Raw genomic sequence first — 27,207 nt, forward strand, 5'->3', positions numbered from 1 at the left:
TTTTGAACCCCCAAATCTGATTCCTTATTCCCTACTTTTCTTCATGGTTTTCCTTTCAAGCATCCAGAGTTGTTTTCCCCTAATTGTAACAAAAGACTTATACCATATTGATTCTATTCCTCAACCCAATCTGATTTTATAATCTGGGGAAAATTTATTTTTTCAATCTAATATATAAATTGTTCTGGTTTTATATGCATATTCACATCTATGCATGTGGTTCTTTTATATTCATACATATATAAGCATACATACATACACACACACACACACATGTCTGCCCTTCATTCTCGAAGACCACCACATCAAGGAGATGATGCTATGACAAGCAGTGAACAGAGTGAGGGGGTGCTGTGCTAAGTCACCAGTCTCACTTTCTCCCCCCCCCCCCCCCAGTAGCCAGATATGAATCAGGACTGGAGTTGGCCCTGCATACAGGGTAATGAGGGTTAAGTGATTGCCCAAGGTCACACAGCTAGTAAAGCAAGTGTCTGTGGTCATATTTGAACTCAGGTCCTCCTGATTTCAGGACTGGCTCTGTCCATTGCACCACCTAACTTATGTCTAAGGAGAGGGATGGGGAAAAGTAAGGAAATATTTTATTCAAGAACAGTAAATATGATCTGGGGCTGCCTGGAGAACCTCACTAAGCCCCACTTTCCTCATCCAATAAGTAGAAACAAACCACCACCTTTACTTCTGTAATTCCAAAAAGAAGTTATTTTTGCGGATCAAAAAAAAGTGTTAACTCTAAACTGTCAATTACTATAAAATATACACTATTATTAATAGCCCAGCACCTGTGGTCTATGTATAAAGTCGATGTATAAAGCAAAGATAAAGACACAAGGAACTGCAAAGTTACAAATTTATTGGTCTGGAAATAAATACAAATATCTCATTAGGAAACCTTTTTTGGCAAGACTTGATAGCACACTGTCCACCTCTGCTTCTCAGCCACTTCTGCCTCCCTCACCAACTCTTCTGACACAAGAACTGGGAGAAGCCTCTGACCATGGAGACTCCCAGGAAGTCAAGTGACATCACCCCAAGCCTGCTATCCTCCCTAAAAAAACATACTTTCTACCAACTCTGAAAGCGTCTGGTGTCATCAGGCCCCAAAAGCTGATTTGCAATTAACATCCTTTCAATAGGAAAATTCATTAATTAGCCAAAGCACAGATCCAAAAGCCAGCAGTCCATGAAAAACCATTATAATTGGTTGCTTTGACAATGCTTTCTTCAAAATGGTGAGTTCATTGAAAAAATGCAAGAATTCCAGAATCCTTACATCTTAACAGCCCCCACCATTTCCACCCCCAACCCCCTCCCAAGAATTCTCTCTCTACTGATCACAACCAAAACCCTTCTTTTCAGAAAATAGTTCTAAGCAAATAACATTATGCCAAAGTCAAAATTTACAGCTGTCTTTTTAAAAGTCATGGATATCATTCTAAGATGTATTCTTTACAAGAGAATTGAGAGGCAAATTAATTTCAGGACACAAGATTCCAGTTATTTTTTGGAGGGGGGGAGAACAAGGTATGAGAATGGGGGTACTATTTTCTTTAGTCAAGCTGATGTTAGAATACATACTCCCTTCAAAGAACTACAAAGGTTTGCCTTCTGTTTGATATAGAAAACACAAGTCATCCTCCTCCTCCACTTTTTAAATAATCTATACCCCAACTTTTGGTTATGATTAGAAAACAAGCCCCTCTGCCCCAGACAGATTGATACTACTGCAACTCTCTTCCTCAATATTCACATAAATGAAATTATAATCTTAGAATCAGTGATATTCAAGACGTAAGGGCTGTTAGATGGGAAGGCATGGAACAGACCATCAAGAGAGTTAGAAAATGTCTTAAAATATAGTTTTAAGCTGGAAGGGGCAGAGAGAAGCATGGGACATTGAGCATCAGAGTTGGAAGGAAATTTAGAGATCATTTTAAGGATGAGCAAACTAGGACCAGGGAGGAGAAATAGAGCTTTCAGGTTATGTCATGAAACTGTTCCTTGTGAAATCAATAAAGAATGAAAATTCCTTTTAAAAAAGATAGGAATCAAAGGGAAAAAAAAGTTCCTCACCACATTTTAAGGAGAGGTACAGCCAAGCTTGAAATCTCTCCAACATGAAGTACCAGAAGCCTGTCAATCACTTTTGTTATGTTTAAAGCCTTATGCTTACTTACCCTGGCTATTTTAATTGAATGTTAATGCTCTAGAAGAAAATGGGTTTTTATGCTTCAAAATTAAAAGGCTTATAAATGTACAATGTAATTTTAAAGTAACTACAATTATGATAGCTTGAGTTTGAAAAAAAAACCCAACCCCCAAAATCCACCAGCATAAATGTGAGCTTCACGGTTTTCCCTCATTAAAAAAAAAAAAAAGCCACCCACAGTATGCACTGGACTCTCCCTTCTTACAACCAAATAGTGTTGCTTGTATTTCAAACTAGGTCAGTTTTTCCTTTTGCTGCAAAGAAAAAAGTTAGCAGATAGGCTGTACCTATCTGACTTTCCTTTAGCAGGCCAGCCTAAGTTTGACTTTTTTTTAAATCAGGTTTTTCTTTTTTTTGGAGGGGGGGGCAAAATGCTTCTTTCAAGTCTGATGTGGGTGAGAGAAGACAGCAGCAACCAGAATTTTGTGAACAATTTAATCAAGAAGAGACCCATCTCTGGATGCTTGCTTTAGATTGGTCCCCGTATCTTTCCACACTCCATCCCCACCAACATCAAAGTAACTCTCCCTCAATCCACCTCACTTTGTTCTCACCAGAGCTCACTCTTAAAAAATAAGCTTTGGATTAATATTGAGTTATGTGCAGTGTGATATAGGAGGGGTGGGATGTGGGGCTGGGGGAGGAGGGAAAGGAGGCAGCTACTTAAAATAGAGTTCAAATCAGAGCCAGGAAGGAGCTACTGGGCTCCGAAGAGCGTCCTTGTCTTAACAGGAGACTTCCATGGACTTGAGGCCGCTATTGTCCCCGGTGCTCCCAGAATTGGGAGTGATATCGAGGCGGGTGTCTGTGTGGGAGCGGCTACGGGTGCCCTCACTGGTGTGGGAGCGGCTGCGGGTGCCCTCGCTGGTGTGCGAGCGGCTGCGATTGCCTTCCAAGGAGGTGACGCTGGAGCCAGAGGCTGTACGGGACCTCATGAGGCGAGTCATGCTGGCGGAAGGCACTGCAAGAAGCAAGAAGGGGATGGGAGACAGTCATGAGTCCTCTCTAGCCCAACTCTCCCATCATCCAAAGGGCATTTAAAAAACTTACCTGCCCAAGGGGACATAGCTATTTAACTATATAGCCAGACTACTGACCCTCTCAGATTTGTTGTCATCTTTCCTTTAAGCCAATCTAGGTTTGAAAAGTTATCCCAATTACAAAGAATCCTAAGACCATAGAACTGAAACTCAACCATAGCTCAGAAACCATGGAACTCATGATCTTCATTTTATAGATGGGATATCTGAGGCTCAGAGAAAGCTAAATAACTTTCCTACTATTCTCAATTACTGGTTAAATCTCTCGGGAGTCATCTTTTTTTTTTTTTGCAAGGCAAATGGGGTTAAGTGGCTTGCCCAAGGCCACACAGCTAGGTAATTATTAAGTGTCTGAGACTGGATTTGAACCCAGGTACTTCTGGGAGTCATCTTAATCCATCTACTCTTCCCTTCCACTCCCCTCCATTTTACTCCTAACATTCTGTGTTCCCAGGTCCTTTATGTTATTTTTTTTTTAAAAAAAGAAAAGAATTCCACATTGTAAAGCCATGCTATAAATTCTTTGGTGTGCAAAATTTGAAAGTTGGAAAGGTCTTCCTGTGGGCAAGAGCCATTTTGAAATGAAATCTCCACAATAAAATAAGATATTCAGTGTCTGCTTGAAAACCTCTAAGGAAGAGAACCAACATCTTATAAGACAGACTATTCACTTTTGGACAACTCTAAAGGTTAACAAGATTTTTTTCAACATTGTTTCTATGCAGCTTCCACTGTTCTCCACCCTTCACCCCGCCCCCATTTCTGGTTCTGACAAACAAAACAAGTCTAAATCCCACCTCCTGTTCAATATTTGAACAAAGTTCTCACAGTCCTCCTGAACTTTTCTTCACCAAAGCCAACCATAACCTAGTTCTTTTCAATGAACTCATAGAAAATGAATTCAAATGACTTTCCACCATCTTCAACATTTTCCCACTTATGGATGTTTTTCTGAAAACCATGGCTCCCAGAAACCTGATGATCTCATCAACTCTCATGGATTTAATTATCTCTAATCTTCTCATCCAGTTCTTCTCTGATGATCTCCAGCTTCCCATCTGTACATGACTACAAGCCGTCTTGAGTGGAATGTTTTTAGATTAAGCAGGTCCAAACTTTTCCCCATCAAAGGTTCTCTTTTCCTCAAACTCAACATGTAGGTGTCATACTCACTTTCTCCTGCCCCATATCCAAGACCCATTGAGTTTACTTTTGGGACATCTCTCATCTCATGCCCTAAACTACTTTAATAGCCTGCAAGTACCTGCCAAGTGTCTATCCACTACAATCCATCCATTCAGTCATTTAAAAGGGATTTTCCTAAAGAACAAGTATGTTCCGGTCACCTACCTACTCAATAAAGTTCAATGGCTCCTTATTGCTTCCAAAATTAATTATAAAAACCTGTTTAGTGTGTAAAGCCCTTCATAACCCACCTCCACTATTTCCTCCAACTTTTCCAATCTTTTAAAATCACATCCTCCCCCTACCTTCCCCCCGCCCAAGCATACTCTGATTTTTTGCAATTTCCCAAACAAGACACAGAATATTTCTTGTCTCTGGACAGTTTCTCTGGCTATCTCAAATGCTCTTCTTCCTCGCTTCCTTCAAGTCCCAGGTAAAATTTCACCTTCTACAGGAAGCCTTTCTCATTGCTCTTACTTCTAATATCTTTTCTGTTATTTCCTATTTACACTGTGCATAGCTTATTTGTAGATATTTGTTTACATATCTTCTCCTTTAGATTGTAAGCTCCTAGTATTTTCTGCCTATTTCAACCACACATAGTAGGCTCTTAACCCAGACTTTTTTGCATCTTTCCTATTCTACTGGTAATTTTACCTCACTGTGACTAACAGTCAAACAGTCTGAGCACATGATGGGTAAGTGGTGTTTGTTGAAAAATAGACAAATCAATGTGATTACAGGCATCTGACAGCATCATCCATTGGGCCACCTGCAGCCATACTTGTGTGCAAACCATCGTGATTCACCAGTGCTGGGGTTTGTGCCCTGGCCCCACACTCTCTTCCCTCTCTTAGGAATAAAAAAATGTCTGAGTAAGTAGTTTCCAGGGGTCCTGTCTTTCCTCTCCTTCCACAAATTGGACTCCTGAGAAAAAGCACAGGTGCTTTCTGAGGAAAATAAGTGTCTGCTTTCCCTACTGCTCCCCCAACCAAGAGCATACATTTGGAGGGCAGAGGGGGAAGGAAAGCCTACACACAGTCCAGTTCCAAGACAAATCAGTCCCAACTCACACCTTGCCAGTAAACATATGTGAAAGGCTCTGTGGGTCTCCCTGGTTTCCTCATTTGCCACCAGGTGTTAGTTGGAGTTTCCACTCTTAGCTCATCAGGTTGGGGGGGGGGGGGGTGACAGGAGAGCAGAGAGACATGCACTACCAGAAGATGACAAAGAGCCTGGGTCACACAGAGCAGAACAAATGATACCCGGGCAAGCTTTAGGGGATGGGGGGGAGACCCATTACATAATGGAGATATTCATTTTGTGGGTCATGTTCTCTAGAATCTTTTCATGAAAAAGACTCTATAGGTCAACTTGTCTAGCCCCCTGAGAGATAGTACCTTCGCATTTTGTGATTCATTTAGGATATAAAGTTGAAATAAGGGAATCTGTTCTAAGTGCCCAAATATCTTCTAGTCACACACAAAATTTAAAGAAAAAAAAAATCACACCTTGCCTTAATTCTCTTACTCTGCTCAACAAGTTTTCTTCTCTTTCCCAACAAAATCCAACAGGAAGAGTCCCAGAGTGTCAGAAAGTTTGTGGCAATGAACCACAAAATGAAAGGTACTATCTTCTCATCTCAGAGAAGGTAGGGGACCGGATGAAGTTGACCTATGGAGTCCCTCTCATGAAAAGATTCTAGAGAATGTGGCCCATGACCAGCTACCATTGCCACGGCCCTCAACAGAGAGCACAGGAAATCACAGCATCTGTCTTGGGCACAAGCCCACATTTCAGAACTGGGCCATATGTGTGTTTGTACTGGCTGAAGAACAAACTTTAGACTCAGGGAGGACGACAGAGGGGGCAAACTCATGCATTGTGCTTCTGCTTAAATTTTTCCTTTAAAATGAAATAGTTCAACTAAGGCCTTCTGCCTGATTATAGGTCAGAAATAAGTAATCAGAGATGCTAATTGTACAGGGCTTGACAGCTTTCAAAGCCCTTTTATGTTCTTTCCGGCATTTTACACCAGAAAGCTAAACATTTTTGTGAAGCCAGGGCTTGAAGCCAGGCAGTCAATCTGAAACACTTATCCCCAAGAGGAGAAACATAAGCCAACATATAATTCATGAGTCTGACACTTCCCTCCTGGAGAGGTCAGCCAGTGTTTTAAGGCTTTTGTTGTTTGAAGGAGTTGGTCATTTCCTTCTCCAGTTCATTTTACAGATGGGGAAACTGAGGCAAACAGGGATAAGGATTTGCTCAGGTCACACAACTAGCAAATGTCTGAGACCAGATTTAAACTCAAGAAAGTGAGTCTCTTCTTGACTCTAGAGCAACTATGGACCACCATGGACCACAGGATGCTAAATAGGCACTGTATGGCAATGAGATGTGTTAGAATGGGCAACTGGAAGCAGAAACAGGAGAAGTAGATTCAAGGCCTGGCTCTCAGATCACAGACAAATTCCTATCATGTCCTCAACCTCCAAGAGATAATATTTGTATTATTTACCTCATAAGATTGTTGGGAAAACCAACTTTTTTTCACAAACAGTAAAAAATGCTATAGAAACGTGAGTTATCCAGGTATAATCTATACCAAAACTGCCTCCCTTCTCAAGGAGGGGAAGGAAGGATGGAGAGAATTTTGAACTCGGCATTTTAAAAATGAAATGCTCAAAATTATACACATTAATTAAAAAAATTAAGTATTTAAAAATAGAAAAGATGAGTTGTCACTGAAAGTAAATTGATGGATTGATTCACTTAGAAAAGGAAAAAACAAACCAGACCAGTCTTTGCCCCTGTTATCTGTGTAACCTTGGATGTCTGTCAAGTAGATCTCATCAGTTAGATGGAGACAATATTTGTTCTACATACTACACAAGACTGTTGGAAACTATAATATGCTCTATATAAGTGTAAGCTACTAATATTCACTTAATTGTGCTCCATCTGCTCCCCAGTGACTGAGTGGGTCCTATGGGACCCATAAATGGTATATATGGGCACTTGAAGTGAGCATATCAAGTCCATCTATTTGGGGGCATTTTGGACTTTGACTCCCCCAATCCTGGATAAGGCCTACAGGGACTGGGGGCCTTCATTCTCATCAGAAATGTCTCAGAGAGGAAACAGCATGCACACTCAATAGGGTATAGACATCTAGATGAAAAAGGAGAGAAGGGGGACAGGGGGAGGAAGGGGGGATATGGGACCCCCCTGTGTGTTGGGAGACAAGCATAGCATATACTTACTGTATCCCATTCCTTGGACAAAATATTTGAAAGCCTCTGCAAGTTTGGCAGGCTACAAGAGAAAGAAAAAAAGGGAAAGTTTTGTTCAATCAAGGTCATCTCTCCCCTGAATATCCTGTGGCCTCTACTGAGAACTTGGGTTCACATTCAAGTGCCCAGAGCTTGGCAGTATAGGACATAGAAATGGGACAAATGAAAGGAAATGGGTCTTATAGCCTCTGAAAACTCTCTTCTCAATCCCAAGGAATGAGATCTTATCAGAGGTTATGTGCCTGGAAAGTTTATGCTCCAGGGTTTGGTTAGTCTAGGTTAAACAGAAAACTAAGAAGAATCTGAGAAGCAGATGGACATGGTGAATAAGGAAATGGACCTGGATTTTGGAAGATCTGTGTTCAAATTCTGCCTGAATCACAGACTAGTTGGGCAAAGCATATAATATAAACTGCCTCAGCCTTAGATTCCTCTTGGGTAGAAGCTGGACTGCCTCTAAGATTCTTCTACAACACTATATACTCTATGTTTAGGGCTCTTACTAATTCAATCACTGGCTTTGTGGTCTTGGCTACATCATTTCCCAGTTTCTCCAAATGGGCAGATCTATTCAAGCAAGATAGGGATCATCTAAGGGCTGTTCCAGCTCTGAGATCTCTCTGGGAACTCTGTCCCCAGTTACTCTAAACATTTCAACACAAGGATTTCAAGAGGGTGAGGCAAATGTGATTTCTGGAGCAAATCCATTCCCTTATACCCCGCCCCCCCCCACTCTCTGGCCTTCATTGCCTCCAAAACACTAGTACAGCTATTTAGGGAAATTACACCATAAGTAATTGTTTCTTACAAAATAAAATGCTATGAAGAAATATTGGTTAGAGACTATATAATAAAATATTGACTTAAATCGCTTTAATAGCAGGTCTGGTTATACTAGGCCAATGAGAGCTTATGTCCGGTCAACTCTTCGGCAGAGAGGGCAGGCTGCATTAGAAACTTGCCAACATGTCTAACTAGCAGGTATTAACATGTCTGGCTGCTTAGGACTAAGCGGGTTTATGTTTACAAAGGCCATCTGTTCCTGCTGGGGCTTGGCAAGAAAAACGTCTTCTAGGTACTACCAAAGCCCAAAATGAGAAGATGAATTATATAAAGGGTTTGACAGTTGGTTGTTTTGGGGTGGGTTTTTTGGGGCAGTGACAAACCAAACTAATAATGGGATAGAGGATATAGGAAATGCAGAACACGGGTTAGAAGGGACCTCAATTTTTATGGGGCTGTTTCCTTATCTTTGGAATGAGAGTATCAAAATAGATTTCTGAAGGGAAAGAAGGGAGCTTCATCTGGTCAACAAGCATTAAAACAACAAAAAACTAAAACAAAAAGAAAAAAATGAATAAAAAGAGGAGGGGAAGGATGGGGATCGAAAGAAATTAAAGAAGAGATGAAAGCAGATGGGGAGGAAATAAGAGGAGGATGGAAAAAGGAGAAAGCGGGGAAAGGAGAGAAGGAGGAGGATAAGGGGAAAAGAAAAGGAATGTTGAAACGGGATGGACTTATTGAAAAAAAGATTGACTAAATGAGTTAAAAAAAGATATTTCTGCCAGTGGGAATCCTTGTGTATTGTGTGGGAGCATTTATCATGGTCAGGGTTTGGTTTTATGTATGTCATCCAAGTGCTGGACAACAAACTGTGAGAGATGATGAGGTGGGGAACAGTTAGAAAGGAGAGGGGAAAATGTGGGTTGAACGGTTGTTGCAAAACTATTCTGCAGAAAAGGGTCTGATGATTTCCTAAAGCCAGAGCTGTGAGCTTTTGTCTCTGTTTTGAGGAGTAAAAACCCACTTCCTAGTTTTGCAATATTCATTAAAGATATTAAGTACTGTTTGGAAAGTCAACTGTAATCAAATGTTACCTGCGAAATTTGTGGCAGGCCTCCACAGTCTGCCATCTAAAAGGAAAAGAAAAATCAGGTTATGAGGGAAAACAGCATGAAAACATACACCTATGCCACATGTGGGTGTGCTTGCTTAATTTTTTCAGGTAGCAAGGACCATCATGAATGTCCCGGTTTTTAAATTAGGTGGCTTCCAATCATATCACTGGAGTTTATCTCCATATTCTCTCTTCATTGACTTGACTGTCCAGCCAAACCAGCCTTCTATGCTTTTTATATGCACAGTATTCCAATTATATACATGTTAGCTCTGGGTCTTTGCAACCTTTGCAACCTGAAATAGTTTTTTCTTCAAATCTGTCTTCAAATCTAATTTTCTCTCAAAAACCTTCTCCTTTCTAAGGTTTTTCCTGATTTCTCTCAATTTTATTGGTTTCTTCTTTACTGCTTGAAAATTTCCTCATAATGATTAACATGCAAGCTATTTTTCTGGTTTCTTTTCCACCTCCTGGAAATTACCTTATAATTATTTGCATGATTATTAATATGTATGTTATTTTTCTGGTTTCTTCTCTCCTCATGGAAATTATCTTATAATTACTTTGTATATACTTATTAACATGTATGTTATTTTTCTGGTTTCTTTTTGCTGTTTTCTTTCCCACCTCCTGGAAATTATACCTTATAATTACTTTGCGTATAATCATTAATATGAATTGACAGTAGGTTTTAAATTGTTTCCTTAGTGCCCAACACAGTAGATACTTATTAATAACTGCTTATTAATCTGGATAGTGAGGCAGCAAAGTAGACTTGGAAGGATCTTGTCATTTGGGGTTAAAACCATTTTGGGGAAGTAGCTGCATTTTAAAAGTATAGGAGGCCTTGGCCCTTCCCTCCTTGCTCAAACTCAAAGGCTTCTTGGAAGGGGAAGGTGACCTGTAGTGACTCCTTTTCCTTCCTCCCATGGAGCTGCTAGCCCCTTCCCATGTTCAGGCAAGGAAGAGTTTGGTGACTTCCTCTGTCCCCCAGCAAGGGACCCACCAGAAATTCCAAGCACATGGGCTATTTTTTACCAATTTATTATGTCACATCTGTTGTAAAGTAATAGCAACATAAATCCACAAACCAGTAGCTTACTGGACTCCCCTTCAGGCTAGCTTTAAAAATCCATTTTAGAATACATTCCCAAACAGACAGTCAGCAGAGCCCTTGGCTAGACTCCAGTGCCTCGGTCTGCCCTTCAATAGCCTTGAGAGCCAAGGTCTCCGTTTCTATCTCTCTCCTCTCTCTCTCTCTCTCTTTTGCTGGGCTAGCAGCTGTCCTCCTTTATGGAAAGGGCACTGAATAAAAAGCAGCCTTCTCTGAAATCTGCTGCACTGTTAGGGACAAGTCATGGACCCTCTGTGAGCATCCCTCTCATCTGAAAATGGAGATAAACATCATAGGGCTATTTTGAGGAGATATCTAGTAAGCCTTAAGGAACTTACAGGGGCAAATATTTTCTCTCCTATCATCAAAGATATGTGGGCTTGAAAAAAGGTTATGCATCCAGACTGAAGGCTGAGATGATCTATTATCCAAAAAAGGATAACAAATGGAAAATTACATTTTTATTGGGCAGCTAAATGTGTCTAGCACTATACTAAACCCTGGAGATAAGGTCTATAAGTGATCAAGGTAGTCCTTGCCCTCTGAGAGCTTATATTCTAATTTGAAACAGTTAGGATGGAGCACTGGGTCTAGAGCCAAGAAAAGCTTGGTTCTAATCCAGTCTCAGACACTAGCTTTGTGAACCTGGGCAAGCCCGTGAACCCATTTGCTTCAGTTTTACCATCTGGATCCAAAGTTGAGGATCAAATGAATTAATAATTGTAAAGCATCTTCTTAGCATAGTGTCTGGCAGAGAGTAGGTGCTATCAAAATGTTGGCTATTCTATAAACATGCCATCATAAAATGTTCTTTATATGGAAATTTTATGGAAGAACACGAGACACAGTAGTGATCAGTACTAGTATATTAATGAACACTCGTGCTGACAGGTTCCTTCAAAATAAAAAATGTTTGAGATTTATCTTTCTAACCTCATTACTTAGTATAGTATTTGGCATAATGTTTATGGGCTGAGGAACCTTCCCCCTCCTATTATTCTTTGATCTAGACTTGGGCTCAGTTGCCTTTGGATTCCCCGAGAGGTTGTACTTATCCAATAAATAAACCCAGTACCTTTCTCACACTCCTCTGCAAGTCCCTGACCCCGACCCAGACTCCACAGGCATTACCAGCATGATTAGAAATTCTCCATTTTCACCCTGAAACATTCATCCACCATGTTGGTCCTCTTCCTTCCGGTAAGTTCCTTCCAGCAGCCTCCATTTTGGAGGCAGTCCAAGCTGACCAAGTTTCATCCTCTTGTGTGTTTCTGATTCTGTCTAGCCCTGTTTTCCCACCCCTTCACCCCCACTTTATCAACTCCCTTTTATATGTGATCTTTCATTAGAATGAAGCTCCTTATATAGGTACAATATAAGTAGTTAATCAGTAAATGTTTCTTACTTGTCTTTCCCTCTCTTCCCCTACCTTCCCCTCATCCAACAGTGCCCATTCATTTGCTATTTTACCTTTAGGAGTGTGGTCTTGGTTGGATCCAGTTTAGAGTTGCACTCCACCTATGTAAGAGAAAGATTTGCACATTTTATCTTTGCTTTCAAAATCCCCTAACTACAACTAGGGTTAAAAAAAAAAACCTTCCTAATTTATGGCCTCAGTTTCTTTCTAAAATTATTGGGCAACCATTACCATCTTCAGGACCTCAGTCCATGCATAAAATGGAGGGAATTACCTTTAGAGGCCCTTCTATTTCTAAAATTCTACAGATTAACAGGCTTAAAGAGATGGAAAAGAACTCCCACCCCAACTCAGTGCTGGGACCCTTCCTATGAGAGCCCCTACAAATAGTTATTCAGTCTCTATATAAACAGAATCACTACCTCTCCTAAGCAGCCCACTCTATTCCTGGTCCTAATTATGATGAAACTCTTCCATCCACTGAAGCAAAATCTGTCTCCTTCCAACACCCACCCACTGGTCTTGGTTTGGGCTCAGGAACCACACAGAAACAAACCTAGTCTGTTTTCTTTTTCTACATGATAACTCTACACCATTTCACAAATTTTCAGAATTGAAAGAGACCTAAAAAGCTATTTCCCTTTTGACATCCTCATTAAGTGGTTGGCCAGGACTCATTTCCCATCTACTCTTTGCCTTTTCTCCTCTCGGTTCAACATCCCCAGGCCTTTAACTGTTCCAAATGGTACCACCCTGTGGATAACACATAGTTTGTCAGTCTTTTCCTAAAATGTGTGGGACCCAGAACTCAAAATTATGCTTCCCCATTATCTGAGCAGCAAAAAGACTTATCACATCTCTCATTGTAGTACTAAGTGAGGCCACACTAGCTTCTGGAGTAGTTGCATGATAATCAAAAAGCACTTATGTGGCTTCTTTCCCTCCCTATTCCACGCCCCCCCCCCCCAGAAGCCTAGTAAAAACCCAAAAGGTTGAACCCACCTGTTGAGCATTGAGCATAATCATTGTTTCCTTGGGTTTCCCCTCAACTGCCCTGACAAGAGGGTCAAGCACCCCTAGCTTTGGCTGTGGGACCCAAAAGCTCAGCAAACCACCTGGAAGCCCAAGAATGAAGTAACAAAAATGCCCATTAAAAAACCAACTGATGAATAGCATCCAGGAAGATGTAGAGAAAGATGATGTGGGGTCCTGTTGCCAGGCAACAGAAGCCTCAAGAGGATGGGTTTCCCAGCAGCAGACAAAAATGCCAGCTGGTTTTCTGAGTTAAGACTGAGACTAGTGGGGAGAGGTCAAGGGAAGAGTGGATGAGCAGCCCCAGATGGATAGTTGAAAGAAGTTAAATACTTTAATAGCCAATTTCAAGATCTTGACTCTTTCTCCATTCTGAATAGGAGGTGGCTGGCAGTCCTGCCACTGTGACTTCTGCCATAAGATGATACACTGTGTGGACCCACCTTGGAGTCATTAAAAAACAACCAAACTCCCAAATAACCTTAGAAAGGAACAGAGGACCTGGGCACAGTTGCCTAGAAGAGGGTCAAGAATTGGCTCTTTCCTAGAGAATGGCCAAAACCCTGATAGACAACAAATATTCATCAAATGCTGTCTAAGATTAAGGTGCCAGGCAAGAAAGAGCCAATATTTCAATTCAGAGAAGCTGTGTTTCAAATCTCAGTTCTGCTACCTCATATAATTCTAGAATCTAAGAAATAGGATAAGTGGGCATCCTAAGCTTTAACCTCCAAAGTGTGTGTTGGGGGGGGGGGGGAAGGCGGGGAGAACCCTGGCCTGAGACAGCACCAGTTCATTTTTTCCTGGTTGTCCCCTAATATTTGGAATGTTCACCCCTCCTCTCATCTCTTCTGCTGGTTTCAAGTCCAGTTAAATTCCCACCTTCCACAGAAGAGCTTTCCTTGGATTGATTATCTCCTTTTAACTAGTTTATATCATATTGGCATGCTGTTCTATGCATAATGTTTCCCCCATTGCAAAATAAGACCCCTCCTTTGACTCTGAATCCACAATATTTAGCAAGTGCTGACCCATAGAATTTACTAAATAAATTGTAGTTGATACACTGGCACAAAATAGATGCTTTACAAATATTTATTTACTGCATTCCTTCAACCATCTTTCATATGGGGTCCATTGAAGAGGCATTTCTTACAAGGACTAAGCAAGATAATCTCATTGTTTATATTCTGACTCTAGGCCTCAAATTTCCTCATCTATAAAAATAGGAAGATAAACTCAAACTTCTCAAAGAATTCCTCCAACTTTAGAATCTATGATCTTGCAAAAGAGACACAAAGCCAGGGGGAAAGATGATCTTTAGAATTCTTTATCATAAAGGGAAGAAAGAGGAAGGACTTCTATACTTCCCAGGGCTTAGGTAAGCAATAGTGAGTTGTATGTGTTATTCAAAGTATCTAAAGGATTGTCAAGGGCCAGAGACCAGCCATCTGATATACCATCCCTTACACACCTTTCTTAACAGTTGGCTACCCAGCCTGCCCCTACTTAAAGCACTTTCAGTGACACACAAATTCTCCCAGAGCCAGCCAATTTTATTTGGAGTTGTTTCAGTCACTAGAAAGTACTGCTTCAAGCTGAGTCCAAATCTGCCTACCTGAAACTTCCAACCCCAATGCAGAGCAAAATAAACATCACCAGGAGAACAATTTACATAATAATCACAATTATATAAAGAAAAACAAGATTGAGAGACCTCAATGCAATGATCTAGGGTGATTTGGGAGGATGGCTGGCTGTTTGCTGCCTCTTGGCAGGGGTATAATGAAGCATAGTTTATCATTCATGGACAAGTGTTGATTTGTTTTCTTATTCCCTTATTACAAAGGAGAGTAATGGCTTTATGGAGGAAAGAGGGGGGAGATTATCAATGGGAAGTGACAAGGGTTATTTTTTTTAAATCAATAAAATATTTTTAAAATTCTATCCAATAATCTAGTTTGCCTTCAGAAATTAAGATTATTCTCTCTTCTACCCAACCCTTCTTCAAATACAAGAAGGGTGAAGATCACATTCCTTCTAGGTATTATTTTTCTCCTCTAGGTTAAGCAGCCTTTGTTTCTTATACTTCTCATCACTAAGTATAATTTCTAATTCCTTCACTTTCCTGATGACCCTCCTCTTATCCATGCCCTCCCTAAAAACTGGTACCCAGAAATCACAGTGCACCAGGTGTGGTCTAATGAGAGCAGACTGCCATCAAATTCTCACCTCCCTGTGAGAGACTGAAACAGAAAAAATACTTCAGACAGTAACTTGAGGTAAGGGGATTACTTTGTAAATTAGCTGGCATAATTGCACCTACTTTTCACATTCTGGGCCTTTTCAACACACCAGATGACAAAGTTCTTACTTTATAATAAAGCTATAATTATGAAAAACTGAATGGTACATACCACAGCATCCACTGCAGGTGAATTGTCTCCAACCACTAACAAAGCAGGGCATCTAGTCATGGTCAGAGAAAGGAAACATGTCAATACTAAATAAACACCTCATCATCTCTTTCTATTTCTTCAAATATTGTTTGTCCTATCTTTCTCCTCACCCTCTTCTGCTCATCAAAATCCATGAACATGTTAGCATCTTAGTATGAATATAAATTAGATGGACCTTACCAAGGACCCCTTCATTTTGAGTTTTCTAATAATTGAATACAAAGTTCTGCCTTAATATGAAGTGGATTTCAATCATAGATGGATTTAATGTTTCTGAGTCTAGAGTTGGGCTTCTGGTCAACCTACCAAGTGGGCAACTATATATAAGAATAGACCAATATCTCTGAGTGCATAAAGAATTAATACTACCTTGGTAAAAACTGTACTTAATTAGGAAAAATTCCAGAAAAAACAATTAGCTTTATTCTAGAAGGTTGGAACTTGGGGGGAATATGTGAACTATAGCTCATTCTCCATCTATCTGATATGGTTTGCAGGGAGGCACCACCGTCTCCAGTACTAGTCCCAAGAAAACCAAATGGCAATTATAGCAAAAAAAAAGGACCCAAGATATTCATTAAAGAGAAAACTGCTTATGACTTCCATGATATTTGGCTAATCCTTTACATCTCCACATTGGGAAGAAAACTGGACTACAAATCTGAAAACCTAATAATAGCATTAACCCTTAGCCTATCTATCCATCATTCTATTTCTTTCCATTCATCCTCCATCCATCCATCCATCCATCCATCCTATTTTACTTTAAGGTTTTTAATCTTCATAACAATCCTATGGAATTGATGCTATTGTTACCCCCCAATTAATAGATGGGGAAACCACAACCCAGGTCACAGTGTATTGAGGCATAATCTCTTCCTCTTCACCACCTAGAGTTGATTCAGCTCCATTACTAATTTGACCATAAGGGGTGATTTCTCTCCTCTGGGCTAGTTTTGGAATGGAGAGAACATCAACCTCATAGAATGGTAAGAGCTAAATGAGATAATTTAAAAGTCACTTTGGAAGGAATCATGGGAATTCTAAGCAAGACTCAGTCTGCAGAGAGATATATGGAAGATAATCACTTACTGTAGGGTGACAGCATTGGTTCCTGGGAGGGGACGCTCGATTTCTAGATCCCGGCGACTGGGGAAATAAGCCAAAATAATTAGCAGATGCTGCCTCCCCAGAGGCAGTACAGAAAGATCAATAACAGATTGAGAGCAGACCTCCTCCTCCCTCACCCTTTGGGATGACCCCCTCCCCTGACTCAACTCAATGTCCCACAAAACCAATCACTATCAGTTAAGGTGCTAGGCTACTGAGCCTTCTTGGTTCCACTGAGTCATGAGGAAACATTTCTGATGGAAGCCTGGCTCTGCCAAATTGTGGTCACTTCTTAGGAAACAAGTAGAATTAATAGCTATTTCACATATAGACTTTCTCATGGTCCTTAGAACAACCTCTCACAAAGAGCAAATACCTCCCCCTCATTCTTAAAGTTGTGACAGTCCTGAGTGGGGGAATGATTGAACATGGTGAAGTTCTATACATGAGGAAGAGGAGGGTGCTGCCCATGATGCTCTTTCCCTTCCTATTGCAAGCAGCAAAGCCACTGGAGATCAAAAGGATGAGGAGAGGGAAGTAATAAATATTTGGAAGATTTGCCAAGCAAATTTTAGATCAGTTTCCTCAACTTAAGATGACCTCTAAAGATACTTTAACAAATCTCAAATTCATATTTTTTAAGGTCCCTTCTGGCTCTGACATTATTATTATTTTTTAAGGTTTTTGCAAGGCAAATGGGGTTAAGTGGCTTGCCCAAGGCCACACAGCTAGGTAATTATTAAGTGTCTGAGGCTGGATTTGAACTCAGGTACTCCTGACTCCAGGGCTGGTGCTCTATCCACTGCACCGCCTAGCCACCCTCTGACATCATTTTCAAAACATTCTAAGGTTCATACTATCTCTAATATTCTATGTCCCATTAAGTCTCTTAAAAGCACTAATATTCTAGGTTCTATCATTCTAGGTCCTATTAGGTCTCTTTCTAGCTAAGTTTTCAGATATCTTCCAGCTCCAACACTGTAATATTCCAACATCCACAGTTCTCCTCTAGTTCTAACATTCTAGGTTCTAACATTTCAATGTTCCACAGACCCTTCTATCTATTATCACTCCATGGTTCAAAAATTCACTAATAAATCTATTTTTCACATAGGGGTATGAAGAGTTTACCTTCAAAGTCTTTTGTATCCTGAACTCTGCCCTGAGAGCATTAAAAGTATTGAATGACTAACCTACAAACAAGAGACCAATATAGACATGACAGATAAGCCTACACACCTCTAGTTGTTGGGAACCCTGGAGCATATCTAGCCCTGCCTCCTCATTTTCTAATAATAGAAGGTTAGTGAGAGGAAGTGACTTGATCCAGGGTCATGAAGACAGTTACCTGTTGTAGGCATTAATGAAGAGATGGAGATTGCTTGGGTTCATGTCATTGATGATATGATGGCGGTAGGTATGCACCACCTCTATGTTGTTCTGCATTTCTTCCTGTAATTAAAAAAAAGGAGTGAGGAGGGAAGAAAATTATCAATGACCAACAGACCATACCAGGAGGAAAAAGGAATGGAAAGTCACTGTCAAGTTGTCCAATGAGGAAAAGTATCAGGGAAGGGTTTACCTGGCTTATAAAATGGTAGTCACAGCAGAATGGGCTCTAGATTTGAAGTCAGGAGTCCTGAATTCAAAGTCTAGCTCTGATATTTACTAACAAACCAGTTGACCTTAGACAATTATTATCTCTCTGAGCCTCAGTTTCCTCATCTGTAAAATGGGTATAATACTCATAGCACTGGCCAGTCCAGGGGACTATGGTAAAGAAAGAATTCTGTAAACATTAAAGGCATTATAAATATGTGACCTTTAGGGAAGGAAGGGACCTTAGCAATCATCCAATCCAAATTCCAGGCCCAGAAAGGGAAAGTGATGCAATTACAGACAGACTCAGGGGTAGCCTTCAGAATTCTTGGCTCCAGGCTCAGTCCTCTCTCCACTCTACCATCTACCCTTGAAGTTTACAGTACCATGACATTTTTAAGTCACAAAGCAGGAGGTGGGGGAGGAGCATTTCAATCTACAAGAAGCTTCACCCCAAGTTGGCCGAAACCCAGTTTCTTTTTCCTTTCTTGATTTTCGGGAAGGGCCAATTGTTGGCCAAACAACAGTTCAAAACAAGAATCCCCTTTTGGCTTGGGAGGCCTAGGGATGGGAATGGTCTTGGAAGTGTTGCCTAATCAGTAACATCCTGGGCTAGAGAAGGAGGAGGCGGAGACCCTAGTCATGTTGTGCTGTTGTCAAAACAGAGTCTGGGATTATTTAAGGAGGAAAAAGGTCAAACAGCTACAAACACCACTAGAAGAATTAGCCTATGAGTAACCCTGCTGTTATTTCAGATTAAAACCAAGTGGCAGAAATTGGCGGCCAAGAAGCAAGCTGTCCTGCCACATGAATGCTCCTGCAGAGACAAAAAGGCTCAATATCATAACTATGGGCAAAGCAAGGGGTTCCTAGTCTGAGAAAATTCTAAGGGGTTTGTGAATGCAAATTTTCATTAGCCTCTCACTGAAACCGAAATTTACCCTTTTCATCAATAAGAATATAGACTGTTACTCTTCTGAGAAGGGGTTCATAGGCTTCACCAGATTGCTAATGGGACCCAAGACCCACAAAATGGGACCCAGAACCCAATTGTACCTTGGACTTAAATGAGACCTGCCTGAAAAATATTTAGCCCTGAAAAGATGTAAAGGGGCTGAGGAATGATGACTTCTGTAAGGGCTCTTGTGAGGGAATGGGATGTGAGACTCCAGAAGGAAAAATCCAGAAGCTTTGGATGAAGTTACAGGGAGACAGATTTGAGCTCAGTATATGTTAAATCCACCCAAAAATCACAAGGGCCCCAAAAGAGAATGGGTTGCTTCATAAAGAAGTGAGTTGCCTGTCAGTGAAGGATCTCGATGACCACTAAGTGATACAGGATGTTAAACCTGAAGATATGCAGAAGATCACATGTGATGGTCAAGGAATGAATGCTTGGGGCAAAGATGACTCTTCCAAATGAAATCTTATAATTCTATTTCAGATGAAATTTCTAAGATTTTATAGAACCTAAAAAAATGTTTCAGCTCTGCAAGGGTCAGAGATGAGTTGCTGCCAATGAGCTATTACTACAGCCACCAGTGTTAGGACTGAAGAAAGGAGATGGAGAGGGTTATGGGGGAGAAAGCTCCTTTTCCTCCTCTTCCCCAACGGCCAAATTAAACTTGAGTAAGGTCTCAACAACAACTAAAAGTCAAAATGTAAAAATGCAACTGTCACTTACTAACAGTACTTTGAAGCATCTGTATTAAAAAATGAGTGAGGAGGCAGGGGTCTACAGGAGTGGAATGGTATGTATAATGTCAAGTTTTTCATGCTATTTGCTTTGAAGGAATCTTGTCTTAAAAAAAAATCTTCATTATGTAAGAGATAGTTTCACTAAGAGAATCAAAGAAGAAAGATATAAGGGCAAAATTTAGGTGATTAAAGAGTAATAAAAACAAATAAAAATGGGTATGAGAAGGCTTCAGTATAGGACACATACCATGGATAAGGTCATACTGATGGAGCCAGCTTCCACAAGTGTTAACTTGTGGTATACAAAGGTGTTACTTATAAAACTAGATACAGGGGAATGATCAACATTCTCCTTAGATACCACATTGCATGGGCTGATGCCATGATTTCTTTGTATGGAGCTGATGGGTACTGAGAGGTGTGGTCTGACATGTGGTAGAGCTGAATCTAGTGGGTTAGGGTTAATTGGGGGGCTGGGTCCTACGATTGTAGGATTTTACCAAATGACTCACCTTCCCAAACAGATGAGACACCACCATATCAGGAAGAGCTTGGGTCCACCCGGAGATCTAAACCAGATAAAACAAAAACATTAACAACAAAATGAAATAGAGCCAAGTGACTGAACTGTCTGTCCCCTTGGAATCGGGGTTCCTACTTTTGAGCATATGACCTCAAGGAGGTCTGTGACAGAAAGAAAAGTTATTCTCAGCAAAATATTCAGAGCAATACTCCCTATGGCAGTAAAAAAGAGAAAAATAAAGGGAGGACCTGAACAAACAGTGGAATGTGAATGTAATAAAATACTTTTATTCTGTTAAAAAAAAAAAACAAATGACTAAATGGAATTCCGGGAAGCACAGATGCTCTGATACAGAACGACAGAGATCAAGAGAACTGTAAACAATGATAATACAAACAAAAACCACACTAAAAGACAGCCAAACTCAGATCAATTGCAATAAACAATCTTGGTCTCCTCTCTTGGATCTATAAGTGTCATAGATGTTATTTAACTTTTCACACATGGCCACTGTCAGTTGGGTTTTGCCTAACTTTTCTTTATTACAAAAGCAGAATGACTCCAAAGGGAAGGGAGTGGGAGATTGGGAAATGATCTTGTGTAAAAAGAAGTCAAAATATAACTTTTTAAAGCCCCCACCCCCCAGCAAACAAAATGGGGAGAAGTGATTATTGAAAAACAGAGAAAAGATTAGGGGAAAAATTGTGAAATTCAAAATAAATAAAATCTTTCACAAAAAAGAGAAAAATGTGACAAGATCACTCTCAGTATAATACTCTGAACTAAGACCCCTGGTTTTTCTCTCAAACCTCCTGAGAGAGTGGGGTCCCAATCTTACCTGATTTTAGGCACTATTTTGTCCAACCCCATGAGGGAGGAAATGGGCCCTGAGGTCCTATGAAGCTTGGTAGGGCTCTTTCCACTACACCTACTGTTGAACTGGGATTTATAGAAGTCTGAGCCATTGAAAGGTCTTAGGCTGATACAGAGCTCAAGGCTGTAATACAATCACAATTCTAGAGACCACATAATCCAAGCCCTTCCTGAACACTAAACCTCTCCATAATATCTCCAGTCACACTGATGACCTCCAGTGAAGGAGGGGTACAGGGAACCCCCCCTACCCCCCACCCATGCTAGAAGAGGGAAAGAGCATAGATGAACTCAATGTACCAGTAGTATTAAACCTTCAGCTGTGAGATGACTTCACTGTCTCCATGTCACTTGATAGCCACCCCAAGTTTGGCAAAAACACATTTTCAAAATGAAAAGTCAGAACTGCTCCCAGACTGAAAGGTTATGTATCTCATTTCATCTGGAACAATTTATTCTCTCCTTGGCAAAGATGTGAGATCCTTCGAAAAAAATTATTATTTTTTTAAAAACCAATCAATATGTGGCTAAGAATTGCATGGCTGCAAGGGACCCTTGCTGCCTCAGGAAGACGCAAGCTTCAGAGACCAGTGCTGTTTGAAGCTATTTCCACCCACATTTACAGAGAGCTCCCAGCTGAGGGGTGGCACAAGCCAAGGAAAATGCTTTTTTGCAGAATAAGACAGAGCTCAAGGTACTGCTTCCTATCTGGGCAGATTGTGGCTCCCTGCCTGCAGATCTCCTTACAGAAAATAATGCATGTTTCCAAAGCAGCGATTCTTTACCTTGGTCGCTGCCCAGTCCATCCACCCTTCAGCACAAGGGTTCACATTGATGAGGACAAGTCCCTCCACCATCTCAGGGTGATTCAGCTGCAAAGAAAGACAATTAAGTCAGAGAGAGATAGATAGAGAGAGAGAGAGAGAGAGAGAGAGAGAGAGAGAGAGAGGAGAGAGAGAGAGAGAGAGAGAGAGAGAGAGAGAGAGAGGAGAGAGAGAGAGAGAAGAGAGATTGTATGTGTGCATGTACGTACACACACACACATATATATTTATATAGATATAGATATATAGACTATAGAGATAGCTATGTATATCTCTATAGAGATTAGATATAGATATATAGATTATAGATATACAGATATAACTCTCTCTATGGAAAGAGATAGAGATAGATATAACAGGCAAGTAGAAATATCAAATTGCAGCTGGGAAGGATCACTGGAAGCTAAAAGAGGGTCAAGGACCTTATTCAAATCCTTGCTTTGCTAGCTAATAATTACTTGTGTGACCTTGAAGTTACCTCTCAGGGACTATTTCCTCATCTGAAAAATCTGGATAGATCATCTCTGATGCTCCTTCTAGTTATAAAGTCAATGATCCAATTTACCATAAGCTACCAAGTGTCAGAGCTGGTATATGGACCCAAGAGTAGGCATTATTTTCTCCTCACTATAGGTGGAAGTTGGAGGACGATTTCAGTGGCCATCTGAACCAACCCATACCAAAAGCAACCCTCATTCCAACACAGCTAGTCAGCTTTTGCAGGCTTTAAGGAACTGTTAGGGAAGCTTCATATGGACACTTGGCAGGTTCCTCCTATTACTGTTCTTGAGCAACTAGGACTGCAAGGGAGAGGTTCTATTATTGTGGTTTAGGGCTTTTCAGTTGTGTTCTATTCTTCATGACCTTATTTGGGGTATTCTTGGCAAAGATACTGGAGGGTTTTCCATTTCCTTCTCCAGTTCATTTTATGGATTAGGAAACTGAGGCAAACAGGGTGAACATGATTCGCCCAAGGTCAAACAACTAGTATCTGAGACTGGATTTGAACTTGGGAAGACACTCAGGATTGGCACTCTATCCACCAAATCCTCAGGAGAGGTCCTAGATACAGGATCTTCTCTTTCATCTTCTCTACTTCAGCCTGCATTCCCAATTCATACAAAAGGGTCATTTAGCTCAAGTTGAGACTTATTAGACTTAGATTCTTTTTAAAAAATTCTGGAAATTGAGCAGAAAATGCAGCTACCTTGCTTGCCAATGCCAAGAGGAATGTGTTTCCCTTTATGGATGTATTTCATCTTTAAACAAGATCCATTTGTTACAGAAAAAAGCCACCCCCAACCACCCACTGGAAGTGGGGCATGACAGGATAACGGTCTATCTGGTTGGAGTCTTGTGTCTACTGAAATGAGCTCAAATGTTTCAGAGAGGCTAGGAGACTTACAGCAAATCGAGTCAGGATGTAGGCACCAGCTCCGGTTCCCATTCCAATCACGCTTTTCAGTCTGTAGGAAGAAAAGAAGGGCCCCCCAAAGAGAGCAAGAGGACCTCCTGTTAAATGAGACTGAAAAACCCACAAATAACAAAAGCCCAGTTTCTGCTCTAGTTACCTGCCCCCTTCTGATGAGGTCAGATTTATTTTGAGTTGACAGTTAGCTCAACAGTCACAATAGTGTGCTATCAAAGTAGCAAAACACTCTCCTCTCCCCAAAACAAATCACTGCTTTGTAACTAGACAAGAGACCATGACCTCTCCACTGCTATGGTTCCAAGCCCGCCCTTCCTTCCCTGCCTCCCGAGTATCTGAAAGTAGATTCTGTGACATTTCCTGGAATGACTATTACAACACAGCATCTTCCTGCTCAGGAAGCACTTGATGGCTATTGTCAGTGGGTAAAAGGAACATGGCCCTATGATCTGGAAGGTCTGGAGACAGGCAAATGGATGAAAGGAGGAGACAAACATCAAGGGACCATTTCTACTCAAAAGGGTGAAGGTTGGAGGTAAGGGATCTACTCAAAAGGCAAGACGCTGATGGATCCAAGGTGAAGGATGGAAGTAAGGGAGGCTACCCTACTAGCTGCTGCCCTTTAAGCCCTCCGTGTTCTTCCACACTTATCAGTCCTGTAATAACATCCCAATTTCCTTCCATTCTGGGTCTTAAATCTCTATAGTCAGATTTTCAATAAATGCCATCTCTTCTACACTAGGCTCCTCTGCCCACTTCCCCTTCTATCTCTGCTACCCTGGTATGTCTCAGTGGTGAACATTTCAGAAGCTAAATCTTAATTTTGGTTTATTGATTAAACACCTCCTACCATCTACAAACTATCCTACACTCCCCATGATTGGACACGATGGAAGAAAATTAAGGTGACTGAAATATAAGGAAACAACTTTTTTTTGTGGTAGCATTTGCCAGTCCTTTTTAATTTATGGAATAAACCAAGCATTTCCAAAACATAGTACAATAAAGATTACTGCACATGAAACTAAAGAGGTACACTTTTCAAAAAGTCTTACAAACACACATATGCACACCAGTTCTTCAAACAGACCAAATCCTAGCTCTACTTTCATGTGCATTTAGCCAAAAAAGAGACACCCTTTAAAAAGACAAGAACTAATACATTTGATTTTCTTACCCAAACTGGTGGAGAATTCCAGGAATCATTTCAGCCAGTTGATCCATAGAAGGATACATGTACCTATGGAAAGTAAGAGTTAGTGTCATCTAACAAATGTTCAGTCTCCCAGAGCAAGTCACATTAACCCTAATTCGACTCAGTTTCTTATCTGTAAAATAAGCAGGTTATTCTGGATGCTTTCTCTGGTCCCCTCTATACCAAAGTCTGTGTTGCTGATCTTTCTCTTTGTAGCAGAGCAGGAAATAAGAAATTGAAGCCTTTCCTAGCAAGCTAGAGGTAGAGTTAGCAAGGACCTCGACCATATGGGTCCAGAATACAAGGCCTAGTTAGCTATGATGATGATGATGATGGATAGTGGTGGTGATGTTTGCTTAGGGCACCATATTTTCAAAAGAACACTGACAAAAATGGAACACATTCAGAGCTGGGAAACTAGGATGATGAGAAGCCAGAAGACCAAGCATCCAAGAAATAGTTAAAGGAGCTGGCAGTTTTTTCACATATTTGAAGAGGGAGTAGTCTTTTTGTATTTGGCCATGGTAGGCAGAATTAGTATGAAGCTGCAGAGAGGTAAATTTTAGCCTAATAGAAAGGAAAAACCTAAATAACAGGAGGACTCAGTACAGTACAGTAAGCCAGCCTTCAGCATCAGAGACCTCCTTCCTGGAGGTTTTAAAAAGCAGAGGTTTGGATGATCATTCTTGAGACTCTTGAAGTCAGCATCTGGTTGGCACAGTGGATAGATCACAGGGCTAGGAGTTGGAAAGGTCAAATCTGACTTCAGATACTATTGAATCTGGGCAAGTCACTTATCTGCCTCAGTTTCCTCAACTGTAAAATAAGAATAATATTAGTAATATTCATAGGGTTGTTGTGAGGATCAAATAAGATATTTATGAAATGCTCGGTTAGTATTATACTTGGCAAATAATTGGCAATTAATGTTTGTTTCTTCTCTCCCTCTATATCATATGCCTCAGTTTCCTCAAGTATAAAATGGAAATGTTACTACTAATCTCACAGGACCATTCTAAGAACCAAGTGAAATAATGGGCATAAAGTGCTTACTTAGCATAATGTATGACAAACAGTTGGTACTTAATATCTCCCTCCTTAATTTCTATTTGCCTAAGTTTCTGTAAAAAGCAGATATTACTACTATCTCATAAGATTGTTAGGAGAATCAAATGAAATAATAGTTATAATAAAGTGCTTACTTAGCATGTCTGGAAAACAGTTGGTGCTTAATAGTTTCCTTCCCTAATGTCTATCTACTTCAGTTTCCTGAACTGTATAAAAGAAATATTATTACTACTATTTCACAGGGCTGCTGTAAGAAACAAGTGAGATAATATTTATAAAGTGCTTGCTTAGTTGGCATAATGCCTTGCAAATAGTTGGCTGTCTGTTCCCTTACTCCCTTCCTTCCTAAACAAACCACAACTAGAAGCAGCCTGGAACCTTCCAGCAGACTGCAGCCTCTTAAATAGGAGGTTGTCTCATACACATACATACACATACACACACACACATACATACACACACACAAACACACATGCAAAAACATGCAAATACTAGTCCTAATGCAACCTTCTTCCCCTTTAAACCTAACCCTAAAATAAATGGAAACTTTCTCCATTTGTGAGAAATGGCCGTTCTCCATTCTGTAGGTGATTTGGTCTGTCTTTCACTAGCTCTAGGACATGATGGTCTGAGAGTATAAGGTTCAAATCCCAACTCTGATTCTTCTCCCACTTCCAAACTATTTGACAAAAGTTACCTCACTTCACTAGCCTCAAGTTTCTTGTTCTGAACAACAGAATAATGTTTACACTACCTAGCTCTGAGAGGTGCTGCTATAAACCACAAGGTAAATAAAAGTTATTATGGATAATCACTTTGTGAAAAGGAGCTTTCTTCCTAGACTTGGAGATGGAGCCATCACTATACTCACATAGTATCCAGTGAAAATTAAGTATTTCCTCAAGTCCTCAACAAGATAAAAACAAGAGGCTGAAGATGAGAGGAAATTTAGTAGGAATTCCTGTGAAGATTTGCACATGGGTTCAAAAAAATCAATTATCTAAGTATGATGGCAGAATAGAAACAAAGCTAGATAAGAGTTTTTTGGATAGGATGGAAATGAGGGTTTTTATTATATGACATTTCATTCAAGTCACCAGGATGATGTGACTATCAAAAAGATCATCTTTGGCTGTTGAATCCCTAGAAGAGTAGTTCTCAAATTTTTTGCTCTTGGGTTGCATTTACACACTTAAAAATTGAGGACCCCTCCAAAGACGT

The 27,207-nt window shown here is 40.5% G+C and overlaps 1 protein-coding gene across 7 annotated transcripts in view; it reads right to left on the bottom strand.

The window, feature by feature from the left end:
* Positions 1 to 850: 850 nt before the first annotated feature.
* Positions 851 to 27,207, bottom strand: part of NDRG1 (N-myc downstream regulated 1) — a 76,598-nt gene continuing 50,241 nt past the window's right edge. For all 7 annotated transcript variants that reach the window (XM_074202486.1, XM_074202487.1, XM_074202484.1 and 4 more), the window contains 11 exons: positions 24,901 to 24,963; positions 23,700 to 23,760; positions 22,256 to 22,342; positions 20,587 to 20,643; positions 18,126 to 18,229; positions 16,760 to 16,816; positions 15,626 to 15,677; positions 12,230 to 12,277; positions 9,626 to 9,661; positions 7,719 to 7,770; positions 851 to 3,188 (listed from right to left, as the gene is read on the bottom strand). In XM_074202486.1, the coding sequence (XP_074058587.1) occupies positions 2,953 to 3,188; positions 7,719 to 7,770; positions 9,626 to 9,661; positions 12,230 to 12,277; positions 15,626 to 15,677; positions 16,760 to 16,816; positions 18,126 to 18,229; positions 20,587 to 20,643; positions 22,256 to 22,342; positions 23,700 to 23,760; positions 24,901 to 24,963 (853 nt within the window). In that variant the 3' untranslated portion in view covers positions 851 to 2,952. The remainder of the gene's footprint in view (positions 3,189 to 7,718; positions 7,771 to 9,625; positions 9,662 to 12,229; positions 12,278 to 15,625; positions 15,678 to 16,759; positions 16,817 to 18,125; positions 18,230 to 20,586; positions 20,644 to 22,255; positions 22,343 to 23,699; positions 23,761 to 24,900; positions 24,964 to 27,207) is intronic.

The sequence above is a fragment of the Macrotis lagotis genome, chromosome X, assembly GCF_037893015.1.
Source record: "Macrotis lagotis isolate mMagLag1 chromosome X, bilby.v1.9.chrom.fasta, whole genome shotgun sequence".
NCBI lineage: Eukaryota > Metazoa > Chordata > Mammalia > Peramelemorphia > Peramelidae > Macrotis > Macrotis lagotis.